General features: G+C 58.2%; 3 protein-coding genes across 13 annotated transcripts; 1 reads left to right on the forward strand and 2 right to left on the reverse strand.

Moving 5' to 3' along the window:
* Positions 1–953: 953 nt before the first annotated feature.
* PLPPR2 (phospholipid phosphatase related 2) lies at positions 954–9,103 on the reverse strand. Of its 11 annotated transcripts, none has more exons than XM_059059782.2 (10): positions 8,931–9,103; positions 7,491–7,665; positions 6,601–6,680; positions 5,882–6,070; positions 5,620–5,755; positions 4,526–4,797; positions 3,452–3,628; positions 2,808–2,914; positions 2,407–2,458; positions 954–2,280 (listed from the first exon to the last, which is right to left on the reverse strand). In XM_059059782.2, the coding sequence occupies exons 3-10, from the start codon at positions 6,664–6,666 to the stop codon at positions 2,248–2,250; spliced, it is 1,032 nt and encodes a 343-aa protein (XP_058915765.1). In that variant the 5' UTR covers positions 6,667–6,680; positions 7,491–7,665; positions 8,931–9,103; the 3' UTR covers positions 954–2,247. The 11 variants fall into 11 exon arrangements, with proteins under 11 accessions (XP_058915765.1, XP_058915762.1, XP_066888840.1 ...); XM_059059779.2 differs by having other exon boundaries at positions 2,792–2,914; positions 8,931–9,093; XM_067032739.1 differs by having other exon boundaries at positions 2,792–2,914; positions 4,526–4,749; positions 7,545–7,665; positions 8,931–9,084.
* A 779-nt stretch (positions 9,104–9,882) lies between these two features.
* CCDC159 (coiled-coil domain containing 159) lies at positions 9,883–13,728 on the reverse strand. The gene is given in 9 exon segments (XM_067032747.1): positions 9,883–10,232; positions 10,619–10,701; positions 10,920–11,041; positions 11,371–11,447; positions 11,528–11,595; positions 12,195–12,390; positions 12,583–12,664; positions 12,757–12,840; positions 13,170–13,728. Coding segments are annotated over 9 exon segments (981 nt in total). The 5' UTR covers positions 13,221–13,728; the 3' UTR covers positions 9,883–10,014.
* Positions 13,729–16,450: 2,722 nt separating this feature from the next.
* TMEM205 (transmembrane protein 205) lies at positions 16,451–18,915 on the forward strand. Its single transcript, XM_059061083.2, has 4 exons — positions 16,451–16,531; positions 17,152–17,260; positions 17,366–17,529; positions 18,550–18,915. The coding sequence occupies exons 2-4, from the start codon at positions 17,161–17,163 to the stop codon at positions 18,853–18,855; spliced, it is 570 nt and encodes a 189-aa protein (XP_058917066.1). The 5' UTR covers positions 16,451–16,531; positions 17,152–17,160; the 3' UTR covers positions 18,856–18,915.
* Positions 18,916–19,320: the final 405 nt, after the last annotated feature.

The raw sequence follows: 19,320 nt of genomic DNA on the forward strand, positions 1-19,320 counted from the left end.
AAGTTAAATAAAGAAAAGCTATAATAACCTATGTCAGTTCGGGTCAGGTTTTGCCACAAATGAGAAACAAATTTTGGTTTCCAGACCTTCGTGAAATTTGGAATTGTGGTTTTGTGTATAGCTTATTTATCTTGTTTATTGTCTCTCAGGTGTTAGAAAGTGGGCTCCATGAGGGCAGGATTTTGTGTCTGTTCTGCTCACTGCTGCAGCCCCTGTGCCTAACTAAACAGCACCTGGCACTCGGGGGGTGGGGGGTGCTCCATAGTGTTTGCTGAATGAATGGATGGATGAATGAATAAACAAGAAAGAAGGAAAGCAGACTCCCCTTTCCTGGTTTCTGGATCACTCCGTGCCCTGAATGGCCTGTCTGAAGTCCCTAAGAGCCACAGCGTGTGTGTGTGTGGGGGGGAAGGTGGTCTGTGGCTCCGTGTCCCTCCTACCTTCCCTGGTCTCTGCTGGGTCCTCAGGGATTGGCTCTCAGCAGAACCTCATAATCAGAACCTCTGCTCAAATCCATGTAGTCAGGGATTCAACTTGGAGGTTCCCACAGCATCCAGCGTCCCATTCTATTAGAACCCTTAGGGTCCCCGCGCCCGATCCCCTGTGCCCTCTGCACCCTGGCCATGGTCAGAAACAGGCCAGCCGCCTGGGGAAGGCAGTCATTATGAGGCCCCTCACCGTGTGTCTGTGTGCCTTACATGCAGCTTGTAGGGCTGTTCGAATTTGACATGAAGAAACAAGGGCACAGAGAGGTTAATTAACTTTCCTGAGGCCACACAACCAGGAAATGCTGAGCCAGGATTTAAAGCCAAGTCACGGACCCCACAGCCCCGTGCTGCCTCTCCACGATCGCCCTGTGACAATACACTCACACCCAGCCTCACTGACACCTAGACCCAAAATGAAAGTCCTCCACACCCTGCCACCTGGGGGAGGAAGGCAGGTGGCCAAACTTCTGTTACAAACAGGTCTTTATTAAAGATGAGGAGGGGGCAGGAAAAGGGGGCAGTGTCTCCCCTGCCCACTGCCTTTGGCTGCCTGGGGTTGGGAGCCCTCTTTGCTCCACCTGTGGCCCTATCATGGCACATGTGTATGAGGCTGAGGCATGGGGGGCAGTGTGAAGAATGGGGGTGGGTTCTAAGAAAAAAAAAAACTCCTTCCCCACAGCCCTAATAAATAACAGAAGGGTTTGAGGTGACCTGGGCACAGGCAAGGAAGGATGCAGCACCCTGAACCCCAAAACCTCTGATATGGGGCAAGCCCTGCATAACTTGGGAGTTAGGAGGGACTGGGTGAGAGATTGCACATGAGGGAGGGGCTGAGAGAGGAAGGGGTACCCCAAGGACCCTGCCACGGGGGAGCCTGCCCCCCACCCTCCAGTTGGACTCTCTGATTCTGAGGAGAGAGGACCCGATGACAAAAGCTGACCCCATCTCCCTCCTCTCCTTTGCACATGCTTAGACATGGGCGGTCCCCCAGTGACTGGAATCATACCCACCCACCCTAGACATTCTGAGAACCAAGGACTCCTATTCACTGTTCAGACGCTGAACACTGGCTAGAGTTGCCCTCTTGCCTGAGGATTCTAAGAAATGATGGGGAAGCTCCTATCAGCTGGAGTAAACTCCTTTTGGCCAGAATTCTGAGAACTGGGGGGCTCCCATTGGCTGGGCAATGGCCAGTGGAGTCAGGCTTTGGCCCTTAAAAGGGCCAACCTAGGAGGCAAGGACCCATCTCCCAATTATGCCCACTTGGATGTCCCAGAGGGCAAGAGAGGCAGGGGGTCCCCTGGATGTCCTTCCAGCCATCCTCTGATGTCTGGGCCTGGCTGGTTTGGGGACAAGGGCTTTGGCACTCACACAGCACACGCACACACACGCGTGGCAGGGAAGAAATGGGGACTGGGCAGATTCTGGGTGGGTGCTGGGCCTCACAGCAGGTGGTCACGGCTGGCAAACAGGTAAGGGCTGAAGTTGTCCCGGTGGAAGGGGGAGGGGTAGAGTCCACTAAGGGTGTACAGGTCCCGCAGCAGGGGTGTGGGCAGCAGCAGCTTCCGGCCACGGCCACCACCCCCGCCCAGCCCCCCAAGCCCAGGGGAGGAGGGCGAGGGGCCCTGGCTGGGGGTTGGTGCGGGCAGGGGCAGGGGCAGGGGCAGAGGCAAGGGCGTTGGCTCAGACCTCAACCGAGGGCGGGGCACACGGGGTGACGAACACATGGCTGGAGCCCTGGAGGACACGCAGCTGGGGATCAGGTGGCCACGGTGGGCGCAGTTCTGCGGCTCTAGGGATCAGAAGTCAAGGGGTTAGGAAGCTTGGGAGGGGTCAGGAGAGCACAGGTGAGACCTCTGTGGCAGTGACCGCCATCTGGAAGTCCCCCCGTTTATCCTCCCAGTCCCTCGACACTCACTGGATGGGGTGAGCCGTGCCGGTGTCGAATGCGGCCTGCAGGCCTCGGGTTCCTGAGACAAAGAGGCAGAGGGAAGGGGCTAGCGGCCCCCTGGGCCCCACTGGCCAGAGCCACAAGGGGCTCATCGGGCAGAGAGCCCAAGGGAACAGACAACAAGTTTTCAGGATTAACCATGTTCCCTTGGGAGGGAGGGGGGGAGGGAGAGGGGGGGCCCGCCCTTGCATCCTGTGGGACGGTCCCCCCGGGACCTAGGTCCACAGAGATGAGTGATTCTTCTACCTCTCCATGGCCCTGAGACCCCCACTGCCTGCCTAACTTCCTGCCTCCTTTGTCCTCCTCCACCCACCACCCTCTCCAGCCGGGAGCAGCCCCCGGCCCCCCTTACCTGGGCCACACTTAACTTTTCGAGGCGGCTGTCCGTGGTGGGGGTTTGGCCCAGGTCCTCCCAAGGGGAGAGCCTTCGGCCAGAGCGTGGCCGGCTCTGGAAGTTGTGCACGACACAGGTGACCTGTGACAGGGGGAGGGGGCATGCTGAGGCCTGAGGCCAATAAGGTAAATTACCATCCCCATTTTTCAGATAAGGCTACTGAGGCTCAGGATTTCAAAAATAGCTAACACTTTTATGGGGCTTACTATGTGCCAAACACTGCTCTTTCCACTTTACTAAGAGATAGGTACTATTATTACTTATTCCACACGGGGAGGCAAATAAGGCCGAGTTGTGTAAGAGGATCTGATCCGGTCCTTATTTAAACCTTTGGTATTTTGGACATTATAGGTTTTGCATTAATTTTGATTTTTAAAAATGTTTCATTAAAGTATTATTTATCTTGTTTACTGAGTGTTTTGGCTCCTCCTTAAATTTTGTGCTCAAAGCTAATGCCTCACTCGCCTTACCTTGGTCCCAGTCCCGATATCCCAGTTCACAGATGAGAATGTCCAAGCTAGGTAAGGTTAAGGGACTTGCCCGAGGTACAGAGTCCACACCCTTCACCATCATGCAGTCCTGCCTCTTGGGTCAGGGATGGATGGCAAGGGGGCTCACCAGAAAGGTGGCGATCGCCGCCCCTGTCAGGAAGCCGGCCAGCACGTCAGACCAGTGGTTGCGGTACTCAGCCACGCGGACCACGCCCACCAGGAAGGCGGGGCACAGCAGGGCCAGGCAGAGTGAGGGTTTGACCAGGCGGGAGCCCTTCACGCGGAACACGAGCGTCACGTACATCTGCAGGAGCCGGATGGGTCAGAGGAGACATGGCAGCAGCAGTTCCCAAACCCAAGCGGACACTGCATTCAGGGATAGGGGGTGTGGCCAGAATCCTGAGAAGCCGCAATGGGACTGGAGGCACCGGCCAGGGGCTCCAGGGAACAGAGCCCAGGGGACAGGAGTTCAGGGGATGGAGTCATGGACCCCCAGTGGGCCTTTGCAGGGATGGGGGTGTGTGTGGCCTGAGCACCAAAGAGCAGTGGATAGGGTCTGGGGCCCAGGTCTCTGGGGGACCTGGGCCCCAGGTCCAGGTGGGATAGGGAAGGATGCTTGCTGGCTTAGGGTGTGGCCACAAAGTCAGAGGGTGGAGTCAGGGCTCAAGTGACAGGTCCAGGAGCTCCAGGAGGTGGCGTCCCAAACCCCTGGGGACCACTGACAGGGTTAGAAGCACAGTCCCCAATGCCAGAAAAAGGAGTCAAAGCAACAGAGGGTACGACCCAGGGAAAGACAGGGGACAGAGTCAGGAAGTTCCAGTGAAGTCGAGTCAGGAGCATGGCCAGGCCAATAAAGGGCGAGGGCAAACTGGAGGGCAAGGGCTCCAGGGGAGGGAGTTGAAAGCCCATTACCGAGTCACCCAGCCAATATCCAGGACCTGTAGCATGGCGGAGACTTGGCTAGGCTTCAGAGTGCTGAGCCAATAGCCTCCTTTGGGTGTGGCATTAGTGGGTCAGGAGGCGTGGCCAGACACCAAGGGGGCGTGGTCAGGGTCCAAGGGGAGGAGTGGGAGCCTCTGCCCTAGGGACGGTGTCACAGTAATGCGTGGCCTCACTCGGGGAGGGATTGGAGGCTCCAGCCCAGACGGTCTCCTGCCCGCTGGCCGCCCCCCTACTGCCGTGCCCCCGTTTCGGGGCTCACCGCTGTGTAGGCGACGGCGTAGGCGCAAAGGGCAGCGTCCTTGCAGGGAAAAGCGCGGCGCGCAGCGGCCACAAGGCTGGGGCTGCCAGCACAGGCACCCTTGTCAGTGACGAAACGGTCGGGCCCTGGCCGGTCCGGTGAGGGTGGCAGGCAGCCCAGGGCCGTGTAGTTGGGGCGGCACACGGACAGGAAGTGCGGCGTCGGGTTGCCGGTCACCACCTGCCCTGCGTTGGCGAAGATGGTCGTGGTGAAGAGGCCGAAAGAGTAGACCCCTGGGGTGGGGTAGGAAAGGGGGTTCATGCCAGGGCCCAGCAGCCGTCCTCCTGTGAGCCCCCTTACGGCTCATATAGGCCCCTGTCTCCTTGTTCCTGTGACTGACATTAAAGCATAACTGGGACTCCCCCTAACACCATACCCCATAATAGCTGGGCCATGTTCCTCTTCCCTTGGGACCACCATGATGGCATTCTGGGCCTCTGGCCTCTGTCCCTCTGGGATTACCAATATGCCAGGAGTGTGCCCTCCTCTGGAATCCATGATAGCTGGGCTGGGACCCCTCAACAGCATTACATCAGGATTGGGCCCATGCCAGGGACCTCCTAGGACCACTGTGATGGCATTTCTGGGGCTCCTATACCTGCCCCTGGACTCGCTATTACTGAGCTGATCACTTTTCTCCCGGAGCACCACTCAGCCAGGGCTGGATCTCCAGCCCTCTGCCACAGGGACCACCATTTTGGATGAGCTCTGCCCTACCCCAAGGCCACCAACTATGGCTCAGACCATATTCAAAGTGCAGCCAGAATTCTAATCTCCCTGCCCCCAGGGCCCCCTGGTGTCTGTCCTGTGCTTTTTCTGCCTGAGACTCTCCTTGTGGCAATTTGGGGCCCTCCTCTTATAGTTGTCATCATGGTTGACTTAGGCCCCACCCATGTCTCTAGAACCTCCACCATGACTGACCTCAGCACACATCCCTCTTTCCCCATGAAGTCACCATCATGGCAATTCTAGGCCGTCCCCCCCTGGAATTCTTATTGTATCTGAGCCTGGCCCATAGCCCTTTTGCATGGCTGACCCCTGACCGAGTCACTCACCCAGGAAGCGAACCAGCCTCCGCAGCGGGGGGCTGAAGCGGCAGCAGGCCCCGGACACAATGGTGCTCTCCCCAATGACTGGGATGGCTGACGGTGGTGCAGGGAAAAAGGCACGTGCCAGCTCCCCAAGCAGGATCTGTGAGCAAGACCGAGGCGTGGTCTTCCTGGCCTTCAAGCCCAGCCCTCCACCCATCTCCACCTGGCCCTCCTGCCTCCTGGAAGGCCCCTCCCACAGTCTGAGCCAGGTTACCCCCAGTCTCACCGTGAGGGTGGGCCCAGCGGTGACCAGGGCGTAGATGAGGGCCGGGGGTGCTCTGCTGGCAGCCTCAGGCCCTGGGTAGGGCTTGGCATAGGTACTGTCATAGCAGAAGAAGCCCTGGGTGTGCACGGGGAAGGTGTCCGTGAACTCCAGGCGGTAAGCAAGCAGGACCACGATGCCCAGCAGCACCGACTGCCGCCCAGCCAGGGTGGGGAGAGAGACAGAGTAAGAACAGAGAGGGTCAGGCCTGAGCTGGGCCATGGAGATGGAGACACACAGATGGAGACAGAGACAAGGGGGAGAGATAGAGAGAGAGATGAAGAGGAAAGAGGAGATGGGACTGGGAAGAGGGCGAGAGGACAGGGCCAGAGCTCAGAGAGAGAGAGAGAGTGGGTAGTGGAGGAACAGACCAACAGAGAAAGAAAAAATACTACTGATAGAAATACTAGAGTTACCACAGGTTTAACTCTTATTGTGGGCAGGGCATCATACTAAACCTCTTCCATGAATTAATCCATTTTACTTTCATAACAGTCCTAAGAGAGAGGGATTGTAATTATGCCCATTTGACAGATGAGGAAACTGAGGCTTGGGAGGGTAAGTGAGGTGCCCAGAGTCCCACAGTAAGAATGGGCAGAGCTGGGTTGCACCCCGGATTGCCACTTCCGAAAGTGCCTCCTCCCCCTTGAGGGTCTGGGCAGGGGAGGTACTGTTCTCCTCACCTCCACAAAGACAAAGCAGGGAATGATGGAGAAACTCCTCTTCAGCTGAGGTCTCCCTCCCGCCATGGTGAAGGCCGGGCCTGTGGAGGAGGGGAGGGAGTGGCACTGCCAGGGTGAGGCCTAAGGGGAGGCTCAGGTCACCTGCTTGTGGAGTCTTCTGGCCACAACCTGGCCCCCATCCCTGGCCCCTCGGACTACAGCCAAGGAGCCCTGGCTCTGCCCCCTGAGCCTTCTGGCCACGCCTCTGCATATGCAGGTCTTGCCCTGCCCCTGCCCCTGCCCCTGCCCATTGGAGGCACCAGCCTTCCCTGACACAACCTGCTCAGCTCAGCCTCTGCTGGGGTCCCCACAGATTGTATAGTGGTCTTCTCCCCCAACAGCCTACACAGGAGATTCTGACCCCAAACCTTTTAGGAGGGCCTGGCCTCCTTAGCATGTGGGACCCATGCCCTTGGCCTTTAGCAGAGCCTTCTCCAGCTAATGTGGACCCCTCCCCCACAAAGAAGGGTCCTCACCCCCACTAGTTTTTAGGAGACCCCATACTCTTTCCCCACATGCTTTACAGGAGACCCCATGTTCCCTGTCCCCCACCCCCACCCAGCCCCTCTCCCTATACCACTTCCCCCATGGCCCTCAGGGGCCTCCCTCTCCTGTCCCCATGGGCTGTGCCTGACTGGTTCGGGCTGATGGCCAGGCCCTCCTTCTCTCCCAGCTGCCTCTCCCTCTCTCCCTCCTTCCCCCTCCTCCCAGCCCGTCTGCCTTCCTGTATCACGAGAGGGCTATCTCCCCCTAAATGTGCTCTCCCCTCCCCCCAGTCTAACCTCAGTCCCCAGCACTGAGAGGCCAACGCAGTCACACCTGCTTGACCCATTCTCCCAGCCTAACCTCACCTGTGAAAGGGCCCTATGACTTCCTGAAGGCCGCTGCCACGCCCACAGACTCACAGCCACTCCTGGCGGCCAGCAGGGCAGGGATGGTCACCCCCATTGCACAGATTTGGAAACTGAGGCCCAGGCAGGTAAGGGTAGGCACTCTGGGTCCAGTGCCCCATCCACGTGGCTTGCTCTGCAATGTGACATGTGAGGGTGAGGGTCACCGGAGAGCCCAGATGTCCAAGATGCCCACCTGGCCATGGCCCCCTCACCTTCTTAGAGACACAAACACACACCGGCACCCCCAGAGTACACAAGTCAGCCAGAGCTTCCATCCCAAACACCACACACACACACACACCATCGCACAGCACTCATTCATCCCACCAACAAGGATCAAGGGCCTGCTGGGTTCCAGGCCCTGTGCTGGGTGCCAGCCTTGTGGTGAACAAGACAGGCTCGCTCATTCAGACAGGTGCCCAACACCCACTACACACATAACTGCACACACACACACACACAGCACAGTGTGCACACGGCCTGTCACAGACACCCACACAGATCAAACAAATGCCCCCCCGCCACGGTCACTGGGACACAACAGGAGGTCCTTCACACACCTCACGGCCCCACACACAGCCCTCACTCCACCACCGTCAGGGGCAGACTCAAGGCTGCCAACACACTTAAGAGCCATGTCAAAAAAAGTCACCACACACAGTGGGGGGGGTGTCACAGAACTGGTCACAGCGTCACACCCCCAATTACAAGGCACAGGATGACACACATTAACAGTCTCTCGTCCACACTGACAGTCCTAGGAGCGCCCTGTGCCGTCCACAACTGCAGCCACATGGCCACACGAGGGCACAGACATGGACCACGGCACAGACTCGCACACAGAGCCACACAGGAAAGGCACATGATCACAGCCACACACTGGAACACAATAACGGCCCCCCACCCACCATCAGAAGGAACACACAACAGCAGCCACACAATGACAGTCACATGCACACAACCATACAGACACTGAGCCAGCCACACAATCACTGTGACAGCAGTCACACGGCCACTCAAAGGCGACCCCAACAACACGGCCACCACACACTCACCATCAGAATGATACCCACGGCGACAGCCGCAAATGACAGCCACAGGAGACACAGTCACAGAGACACCACACAGACACCCCTGAAGCCACACAATCACTCATACGGCCACACACTGACACATAACGACAACCACACAATCACCGTCAGCCTCACCAGGGTCCCCTCCCCATCTTCCCCTCCCCCAGCCCGGTCCCCAAGCCTCAGCTCGCAGACTCCCCTCCCCCTCCCCGCGCTGGACCCGCAGGGGACCCGACCCACAGGAACCGAACCCTGGCCAGACAGACCGAGGGTCGGAAGCAGGCGAGAAGGGGTACAGGGGGCTCCCCAAGGCCCTCCCCCTCACCGGGTCTAGACTGCCGCCGCCTGAGCCCCGGCTCCACCTAGACGGCCCCGGCGCGGCGGGACTGACAGACAGACGGCCGGCCAGCGAGCGAACGCAGAGATGGAGACGCCGTCGGCCGGCCGCGCCGCGCCGCGCAGCGCAGACTCCGCGGCGGGGAGAGGGGCGGGGCCTCCGGGAGCATTATTTGCATAACCCGTGAGGCGGGGCCTCGCGGAGTCTCATTAGCGTGATCCGAGGCGGGGCCTCTTTTGCTCTTTGGGGCAGGGCGTTTTAGAATAGATTTGGGAGAGAACGAAGGTTGGAGGTTGAGAGGCAGGACCCTGGTGGGTGCTGAGAGGAAGAGGAGGGTGGGGTGTCAGAGCGTGACCCCGGGCCGAAACCCTGGGCGGAGATGAGAATGATTTCCCCACACACACCCTGGAGTGCTGCTCAACCCCCCTCACCCCTGAGGCTCAGGGCCCTAGGGTGGCCCCCTGAGGATATGGCGAGGCCATCAAAGGAGTTCTGCAGCAGGTGCACAGCAGACCTGGGGGGAGATGGGGATCTGGGGGCCCCGGGGGACTCTGGACTGCTCAGAGCTGGGGCAGGGAAGCCATGGTGGGGGCAGGGGCAGAGATGAGTCCTGGGAGGAGAGGGACTCAGGTGGGTTCCAGGTTCTGGTGGTCGCTGCTTGATCTTATTAGGAGGAACGCAGGGCAGGTGAGAGTCAGGGGCCTCAATTTCCCCATTTGGGCAGTAGGGACAGCAGGCCAGATCACCAAGGGCCTATCTGGCCACTCGTATCTAGACAGAGTTACCCCTGACCTTGTCATATACTAAATCCAGCCTCACACTGTCCCCTGACCCTAGGCCCACATATCCCAAACAGTCCCTGGGGTTTCCACACCCTCCCCAATACTGGGTAGTAAACTGTGGGGGTCACTCTCAAGCACAGGAAGCAGCAGTCCACAGGTACAGGAGGGTCTCAGCTAGTTTATTTTCTCTCTGGAGGGGTCTTCAGGGAGAGCAGTCCCAGCTGCTCAGGCTGTGGAGAAAGAGGGTGGGTCAGAGGCTGGCCTGGTCCAGGGCACCCCAGGGCTGGAGGTCAGGGAGCAGATGCCCAGGCTGGGAGTTGGAAGGGCCTGTACTTTGGGATTCCACGGCAGGCCAGGAGGGGAAAGGTAGGTTGGGGCAGGGGAGGATCCACACCAGGAGGGAAGGAGCAGCTCTTGCTGAGTGGTGGCTGGGAAGGGTCTTGGTCTGAGTCCGAGTCCGAGTCCCAGGAGGTGAGTGGAGGGCTCAGGCATCGGTGCCCCTTATAGCCTGCAGGAGGGACAGGTGCAATTCTGGCATAAACCCTGAGTGTGACCCTCGATTGGCCTTTTAATATGGGCCTAGTGCCCTTGATATTATGCGATCCTTGATTATGTCCCTTGAATGTGACCCAACGTGACACCAAAGTATGACCTCGATGACACCTGAATTTTACCCCACTGACCCTTAAAAAAGATCACAGTGACCCTGAGTGACCCCTGGATGAAACCTCCAGGGACTCTTTAATGTCACCCCAGAACATTATTTAATGTGACCCCAGAATAAGACCCAACAGACCCAACCACCCCCAAATATGGCCTCTGAACATGACCTCTATGTGTGAAGCTGGAGAATGAACCTCCCCCAAGCCTGGAGTACTGCTCAACCCCACTCACCCCTAAGGCTCGCAGCCCTGGGGCGGCCCCCTGAGTATATGGCAAGGCCACCAAAGGAGTTCTGCAGCAGGTGCACAGCGGACCTGTGGGGAGATGGGGATCTGGGGGCCCCGGGGGACACTGGACTGCTCAAAGCTGGGGCAGGGAGGCCATGGTGGGGGCAGGGGCGGAGATGAGTCCTGGGAGGAGAGGGAGATCTGGACTCAGGTGGGTTGCAGGTTCTGGTGGTCGCTGCTTGATCTGATTGGGAGGAGCACAGGGCAGATGAGGGTCAGAGGTTAGAGTGGGAGCTGGCCATCACCATATGTCACCCAGCTCCTTCTGGAGGTCATCCCTCCAGGAGCCACTGCCTCCTGGTGGCAACTCCTCAGTCTCTGGCCAGTTGGATGTCTCATACCCATGCTGCTTCATTTTTGTCAGGACCTGAGGCCGGGGAGATGGGAGGATAATAATAATAATGATGATGATGGTGAAACGTATAATATAGCATTTATCACACTCCAGGCTGCCTTCAAAGTGCTTATCACTCAGTTAATGAAGCTACTCGGTCAGGTAGGGCTGTGTTGTTACACCCATTATTCAGATGAGGAAACTGAGGCCCGGAGAGGGGAAGTGACTTGCCCACAGTCACACAGCAGTAAGTAGCAGAGCTGAGATTTGAACCCAGGCCTTCTGGCTCCAGTCTGATGGTGGAGGCCAGCAGAGATCCCCATAACCCCAACTCACGCCAGGTCCCCGTGCTCTCTGCTCACCTTGCGGCACTTCACCTGTGTCTTTTGCATCTTCTGGATGTTCACCAGGTTCTCCGTGAGCTCCTCTTCCTGCGCCTCTGTAGGGGGAGGGGACTCAGGTGGGCCAGAGCTGCAGAAGGACCCCCCGCCCTCCTGGTCATGGGCTTTGGGCACTCACGTAGCTTTTGATAAATGAAGGTCACCTCCTCCCGTACCAGCTCCAGCTCCTCCCACAAGAACTTCTTGCTGAGGGGACAGTGCAGCCTCTGGCCTCCCATTTCCTGACCTCCTGGCTTCCCATTTGCCCACCTGCCTCCCCGAAGCCTCCTCCACCTCCCATGTTTCTATCTGTTCAACTACCATCCCCCAGGCTCTGTTCCCTCCCCATACCTGCCTACCCACCTGTCCACTCCTACTACTATTCCCCCACCTCCTACCCCTCCCTAGCCCCGTGTCCTCTCCTTCTGACCTCCAGCCTCCCATCCCCTCAGCCCCCCATTGCCTGGCTTCCAGCTCCCCACCTTCTGCCCCCCCAGACCTCCAATACCCCCAGCCTCTGCCCCCCTCGACCTCCTCTACCCTCCAGCTTCCCATGCCACCCCCACCGGCTTTCTGATCCTCCAGTCTCCCTTTCCATCCCACCTCCTGTCTCCCCTATTTCTGGCCTCCCAGTCTCCCACACACCCCCCACTGCCTCCTGCCTCCCCCATCCCCTCCTCTTGTCCCCCAAGATTTCCAAGGCTCCCCAGACTCCCTTACTCAGGCCCCTCCCATTTCCCCCATCCCACCTGTGGTTCCCTCTCCCTGGCCTCCCTTCCCTCCCGCAGGCTCCCTCCTGGCAACACCCACCGTCCCGGATCTCCTGAGCCAACAGCTGTAGACAGCGGGTGGTACAGGCCCACTGCACCTCCTCATCATGCAGGGTCTTCTGCAGCCCCTGCAGGCCTTTAGCCAGGGCCTCCTATAGCTCCTGCCGTCCCTCCTCCACGTCCCACTTGTGTCTCTCCTTGTCTGCCTGGCGGCTCGTGGGGCCCAGCACCTCTACAGAGATGGTGGGACCTTGGCTGAGCCCCACCCACACCCTGAGCCCAGCTTTGAACCCAGATTGCCCTCACCCTGACCAGACTCTGGTCCTGAACCCAGACGCAGCCAACTTCTCTCACCCTGGCCTGACTCAGCTGACCCTGATAGGAGCAGCCTCCAGCCTGACCTTGACCTTTGGCCAGTTCTCACCTTCAAGCTGTTGGATCTTGATTTGCTGCAGGCAGCTCTCCTTCTCTAACATGGTCACTGAGTGGTTTAGGAACTCGAAAGCCTGGAGGAAGAGGCCAGGCCTGGGGGTGAGAGCAGGGGTGGAGTGGGGGGGGCGGGGGAACAATTGCTGGGGGCGGGGCTGAGGTGGCTCACCTTGGTCTGGGCCTGTAGCTGACACCTGAGTGACTCCAGTTCACATCTCAGAAGCTTCTGGGATTCGGGAATCATCACGGTGGACTTAACTGTGAGCAGAGGTGAGGGTCAGCCGAGGCTGGGAGGGGTGGGGGCAGAGGCAAGGTCAGGGCAGAGGTCAGTAGAGGCTCAGGGTCTGGTTGAGGGGGGACAGGGCAAGAAGCTGGGGTAGGCTGAGGCAGAGGTAGAGGTAGGAGTAGGGGTCAAGGTCAGGGACAGGGATGGTGGGCGAGGTCAGGGGCAAGAGTCAGCTGACAATGAGGCAGGGGTGAGTGGGCAGCAAAGGTGGGGGTCCACTGAGGCTGGGGCAGAGGGTGGAGGTAGGAACTGGCAGGTCTCCCACCCACAGTCTTGTTGAGCAGGAAGGTTCTCACCTTTGGTTTTGGAAGAGCTGGTCTCCAAGGGCTTCTATGAAAGGTGGGCATGAGAGCAGTAATAATTTACCCCTGGTCTGCCTCCTTGCTCACCCCAACCCAGTGTGTGGGGGCCAGACATGATTTGGGTCTGCTGAGTTCTGGGTGTCCTAGACCCCCAAGTGCAGGCAAAGCTGCCTCCAGGCATATGCATGCATCCCACCCCCACCTCTGCCCCAGCCTGAACACGCTCAGAAGTGCATTTGTGTGGCAGGCCCATGGGCTGCCCCTGAGAGCATGTGCCTTCAGAGCCACGTCTCTGGTCACGCTCAGGTAATGGTCCTCCTCCTTAGGGGCATCAACAATGTCTGCAAGGAGCACCAGTAGCCACTGATGCCACACATGGCATCAAAACACGACCACAGACTCGCAGCCTCAGACACAGCCGTGCACACTAAGTCATAAGACCCAGGGCATGCACTCATGCCCATCTCAGACACACAACCACAGACACACAGGCAGTCACATCCAGAGACAATCACAGACAGGACCTCATTAAGACACACAATTCAAGACATTTTTAGTGCAGGCCTGCAGAGCACTGGGCGCTGTTCGGGGTGCTGAAGACAGAGGGTGTGAGGGGTCTCGAGGAGAACTCTGCCCCCACAGCTCCCTCCCTAAGGGCTGTAGCTGTGGATAGCAGTGCGGCAGGAAGGGGTTTCCCGGGTGGGGATGACCTTAGTGTTGCTGTGATGCCTCTTTGGAGGGTCCTGGTCATTACAGTGCTCCTGTGAGTCTGAGTTGGGGAGGGACCCATGTGACTGAGGCCCCGAGTCTCTCCCTCACCTCCAGGTTCCAAATGTCACTGTGTTTTCGGGTGCAACCAGCTGCCAGGTCTCTGGCTCTGGGGTCCTGGACCAGTGAAATGTATATTCCAAGGTCTTTTCTGAGGAAGGGCCTGGGAGGGGGGTGTGTGGTGAAGGTTTCCTGAGAGCCAGCCCAGAGCACGCCAGCCCCTCCTGCTCCCCAGCCCCAGGGCAGCCCCTCAACGAGCCGCAGCACTTGTCACACTTCTCATTAGCAGGCAGACACACGTTGGAGGGTGATGGAGATGAGCATTGGCCAGGCACGCAGGAGTCAGGGTCCAGGGGTGGGCCGGCCAGAAGAGGGTTGCTTTGAGGAGGGGGTTCACAGGGCTGCACTGAGACCGGATCCCAGGTCCTGACACTCTCATGCCCTCTCTGACACCCCAGAGAGGCCTCAGCCCTGAACACAGGCCTCTTATTTATGATAGGAGCCAAAGCTGGGTGAAAGAGAATCCCAGCCCCAGGGCTTAGGATGGGCAGTGAGAAAGACCTAGAAGATCCCACAGGAGTCAGTGAGGTCTGAGACGAGCCTAAAAGAAAAAAAGATCTTAACATTGGGCCCTAAAGGAAGGACATCCCTGGCAGGAAACAGCGTGTGCAAAAACTTGGAAGTCTGCAACCAGGTGCTCTTTGCGGGTCAAGTCAGGGTGGCTGGAGGCAGGGTCCAGAAGGAAGCAGCAGGAGGTTAGCAGGGCAGTTCAAGCAAGGCAGGGCAAGCCAAGCCGGGGAGTTGGGAACTGGCTCCCCAAGTGAATGGGAGACATAGAATGTGAGCAGGAGAGGCAGAGCATATCTATTTAATATATGGTAGCTGAATGGGGTCCCAGGCCGGTACTAAGTGAAGCTGGAAACAGGAAAGAACTCAGTTCTGGGTCTCACATCCACACCCCCTGCCCTTCCAGTGTAGTCAGGACTGGCATAGCTGGAGAAACCTGGGGGAGGCCTGTCTGGAAAAACTTCCAGGTGAAGGGCAACTCGCCATGGGTCCCACTCAGCCAGAAAGGCCACAGTATACGCCTTTCTCTTCTTTTGTCCTTGCTGGGCCCTCTGGTATCTTTCCCCTAACCCAGTCCTCCTGGAAGACTCCTATATACCCTTCAAAACCCTACTCAGCATTGCCTCTGTAAAATCTTCCTTAAGCCCTTTTTAAGCTCACATTTTCTGAGCATCTTGCTGAGTGCTGAGCACCACCCTAAGCCCTCACTGGGTGCTCACACCCACCCTGTAATGTAGGAGTTATTATTCTGCCTGAACTGTTCTAAGCTACCACTTCAAAAGTCACTGCCTCAGGGAGGTCCTCACTTCCAGAGGCAGTACAGCATGTTGATTAAGCAAGGAGACCCTCCAGCTAGATGGTCCAGGTTCAAATCCTAGCTTTGCCCCTTCCCAGCTGTGCGACGTTGGAGGAGTTACTAAACCTCTCCATGCCTCATTGTCCCCAACTATAAAAATGGGATGTCATACTATCCACCTTACTGGGTTGTTGTGATTAAGGATATTAATCCATGCCAGTGCCTGATATACAGTAGTGGGAAGCTCAGTGTCTGTCCTTGAACATCACACTGAGAACTTGGTACTTGGGAATCACAGGAGCCCTGGGAGACTTGGAGGGGGAAAGGCAAGATGCATTTCTGAGTGTCAATTGCAGGCAGGCCCCGAGTCGAGCTCCCCTCCCCTCCCCTCCCCTCCCCCTCCCCCCCCCCTCCCCTCCCCCTCCCCCTCCCCTCCCCTCCCCTCCCCTCCCCTCCCCTCCCCCTCCCCTCCCCTCCCCTCCCCTCCCCCTCCCCTCCCCTCCCCTCCCCTCCCCTCCCCTCCCCCTCCCCTCCCCTCCCCTCCCCTCCCCTCCCCTCCCCTCCCCTCCCCCTCCCCTCCCCTTCCCCCTCCCCCTCCCCCTCCCCTCCCCTCCCCCTCCCCTCCCCCTCCCCTCCCCTTCCCCTCCCCTTCCCCCTCCCCCATCACCTGTTTTCCCTCAGTCCTTCCCGATAGAATTCTCGGAGGAACGGGGCGTGGTCATTTGCCTGGGCCCCGCCCGCCGGGGCCTTGAATCCTGCGCTCGCCGGGCTCCCGACTCCCTTCCACCCCCACCTACCACATACAACCTGCTCCTGCTCTCCCATCAGGGACCGCGAAGCCAGTCCCCAGCTGTGACGCTGAAATTTGATCCCGTGGAGACACCATCCTATTAAAACGCGCGCAGCCCAAAGGTAGAGTCACAGAGAGAGGTGTGGCTGGCATTTTAGCTCCTCCCCCGCCGATGCAGCCGAAGACCTCATTAGCGCCTTTCCGCTTCCGCAGATCTTAGGAGCCGTGGTGTAATTGGGTGAAATCCCGAGGAGTGGACGGGATTCCAGGCTGGTTTCCGTTCATCGATTAGTCAATATCTAAGAGGGCGGTACAGGAGGTACAGATCTCCGATCCGATTGGCTTCTGGCTTAGCTGGGAGGCGGGACGAATTCTTGGTCCCACGAGGGGAGGTGGCCGAGGAGGTCCGCGGCCACCCCGGAGCGCGAGAGTGAGGTACCGAGCCCAGCCCGCCTGACCCCCTTAGATCCGGCCCCGGACTCTTGAGTGCTGCAGGTCGAGGTCCGGGTCCAGTGGTAGGGTCGGTGTCCTCGGGCCCGCGTGACCCCCTTAGATACGGGCCCGGACTCTTGGGTGCTGCAGGTCGATGTCCGGGTCCACTGGTGGGGTCGGTGTCCTCGGGATGAGATTTAGGGTTTCTCAGGATTAGATGGAGTCTCCAGGAGGTGCTTTGGGAATCTTCATAGTGATATCTGGGATCCTGTCATGAAAGGAGTGGTCTTTGATATCAGAACTCGGTCCCTGGGGTGATATTTGGGAGTCACTGGGGTGACCTTTGAGGATCTAGGACTTCGAGCTTGAGCTGCTGGGACTGAAATTTGGGGGTCTCAGAGGTGGCATGGATGTTGGGGTCCAGAGATATTGAGGGCTGACATTTGGAGAGATGGAGTCGGGGGACGTCACAGAAGTGCTATGGGTCTTCCCCACCGCCATTCCTGGGCTACTATCCCTGGATCTCTGCTGGACAGACCATGACTCTGGCCTTGTGCAGGCTCACAGGGTCTGAAGGCCACAGGGCAAAAGTGAAACTCTGACCACCTGGTGCCTCCTTCTAGGCCTGCAAGATGGAGGAAGGTGGGAACCCGGAAAGCCTGACTAAGGTGGTTCATCTACTGGTCTTGTCAGGGGCCTGGGGCATGCAAATGTGGGTGACCTTCGTCTCAGGTAGGGACCCTCGGCCTGGATATCATGAGTGCCTAAGGTGGGGACAGGGATGAGAGGGGGACTTGGAAGTGTCGTAACAGACATGTGGTACCCTGCACCCCACAGGCTTCCTGCTTTTCCGAGGCCTTCCCCGACATACCTTCGGCCTGGTGCAGAGCAAACTCTTCCCTTTCTACTTTCACATCTCCATGGGCTGTGCCTTCGTCAACCTCTGCATCTTGGCCTCACAGCATGCTGGGGCTCAGCTCACATTCTGGGAGGCCAGCCAGGTATGCGGGCTTGAGCTCCACCACCCTCTGGAGATTTATTCCCAGGACCACACTGAGCACCTATGGCTACACCTTTGTGAGAATTAAAACTAAACCCCCCAAACTGCCCCTTCTTCCTGGTGTATACAAAGATGGGTTCCTGATACCCTTGAGCAGTGCACAGCCTGCACAACCATCCCCAGCAGCCCCGACTATTCTCCAGTGTCTCTCTGCTGGCTGTTGCTCCCTCTCCTCCCCCTGACTGGGCCTGCAGCCAAGCTGTGGTGACTCAGCTGGGCTGGGGCACTGACCCCAGCTCAGTGTTTAAAAACCAGCCTGACTGGGAATTTACAGTCTCCCACCCTCATCCACACATTTTTCCCAGCCACAAGGCAAGGAACCATCTGTGCATCTCATATTTCTCTATCCTGCCCTCCCCTTGTCCCCATTATGTCCCTCAGATGTGGGCAGGTGAGGCCTGACAGGGGTTTCAATAATCCCACAGACACAGGAGGGATTATGGGTAATTGGAACTTCGAGGACTTTTAATTCACTTCCTGTGGGCCCAATGTCAGCTTCTAGGGTCTAGTCTGGGGCCACAGAGGAGATGGGCCCTCTCTTAGGCTCTCTATTTTGGGGAAATGAGGGGACAGTTATGGTGCTCTGTCCCAATTCAGGGAAGAGAGGCTCTGCCCTGAGATACCCGCAGTTTGGGGGAACAGAGGAAAGTAGGAGACAGGCTGTGTTCTGGAAAGTTCCAGTCAGGGTATCAGAGTAGAGGAGGCTCAGGAGGTTTGGGGGAGAGAGAGGAGACAGTGGTAGAGAGAGGAGATAGTGGTGGAGCCTTTTCTTAGGAGCTGCAGGTTTCAGGGTATGAGAGCTGGAGCTCTGTTTGGGTTTGAGGTTGGAGCAGGGAGGCCTGGCTTTGACCCAATCCTGTCCCCCATTCCTCTCTGGGCTTTGAGGATGCAGAACGACCCTCCCTAGAGCCCCTGCTGCCTCCCAGGCATGGCTCACCTTGTCCTCCTGCCGCCCCACCAGCTCTGCTTGCTGCTTCTGAGCCTCATGCTGGCCACCATCAACGCCCGCTGGCTGGAGCCCCGCACCACGGCCACCATGTGGGCCCTGCAGACCATGGAGAAGGAGCGGGGCCTGGGCGGGGAGGTACTGGGCAGCCACCAGGGCTCAGACCCCTATCGCCAGCTGCGGGAGCAGGAACCCAAGTACAGTGCCCTCCGCCAGATCTTCTTCCGCTACCATGGCCTATCCTCCATTTGCAATCTGGGCTGCCTCCTGAGCAATGGGCTTCATCTTGTAGGCCTCGCCCTGGGCCTCAGGAGCCTCTAGCCCCCACTGACTCTCTGTCTCTGCTGGGGCCCCAAATGTCAATAAACACTTCTTTGGAAATGACTGCTGTCATTTTTCTCCAACTGGGAAGCAGGGGGAGGGGCAGGCAAGGGTAGAGCTGAGGGATTCCGTTTCCCCATTCCTGTGGCATGATGATTTGGAGAGTTAGCTGTTGCAGCCCTTAAGCTCTTCCTATAATGGTGCCCATTTGTCGAGTACCCACTGTGTGCCAGGTGTGGCGCTAACCACTGCACAGATCATGTATTATTGTAACAACAGCTGGTTCTGATCCCTAGAGGACAATCATATTTTTCACCCCATTGACATCGGGGGTGGCAATGTGACTTGCTCTGGCCAGGGAAATGTGAGCAAAGTCACTTCCAAAGAGAAGTATACAAGCCAGTTTGTGATTCGCCACATCTTCCCCTCACTGCAGTGACCGGTGTGAGTGAGAAATGAACCTTG

This window comes from Kogia breviceps, chromosome 4 (assembly GCF_026419965.1).
Source record: "Kogia breviceps isolate mKogBre1 chromosome 4, mKogBre1 haplotype 1, whole genome shotgun sequence".
In the NCBI taxonomy this organism is placed as follows: domain Eukaryota; kingdom Metazoa; phylum Chordata; class Mammalia; order Artiodactyla; family Physeteridae; genus Kogia; species Kogia breviceps.

Bases quoted from the DNA above. Each gene is read 5' to 3' on its own strand.
- PLPPR2 (XM_067032745.1), bottom strand. From the start codon at position 7,587: ATGGGGGTGACCATCCCTGCCCTGCTGGCCGCCAGGAGTGGCT. The intron at 6,071-6,600 runs GTGAGGAGAACA...GCTGGGCGGCAG, and splicing joins CCTGCTTTGTCTTTGTGGAG to TCGGTGCTGCTGGGCATCGT. The intron at 5,756-5,881 runs GTGAGACTGGGG...TCTTGCTCACAG, and splicing joins CCGCTGGGCCCACCCTCACG to ATCCTGCTTGGGGAGCTGGC.
- TMEM205 (XM_059061083.2), top strand. From the start codon at position 17,161: ATGGAGGAAGGTGGGAACCCGGAAAGCCTGACTAAGGTGGTTCATCTA. The intron at 17,261-17,365 runs GTAGGGACCCTC...TGCACCCCACAG, and splicing joins GTGGGTGACCTTCGTCTCAG to GCTTCCTGCTTTTCCGAGGC. The intron at 17,530-18,549 runs GTATGCGGGCTT...CCGCCCCACCAG, and splicing joins CATTCTGGGAGGCCAGCCAG to CTCTGCTTGCTGCTTCTGAG.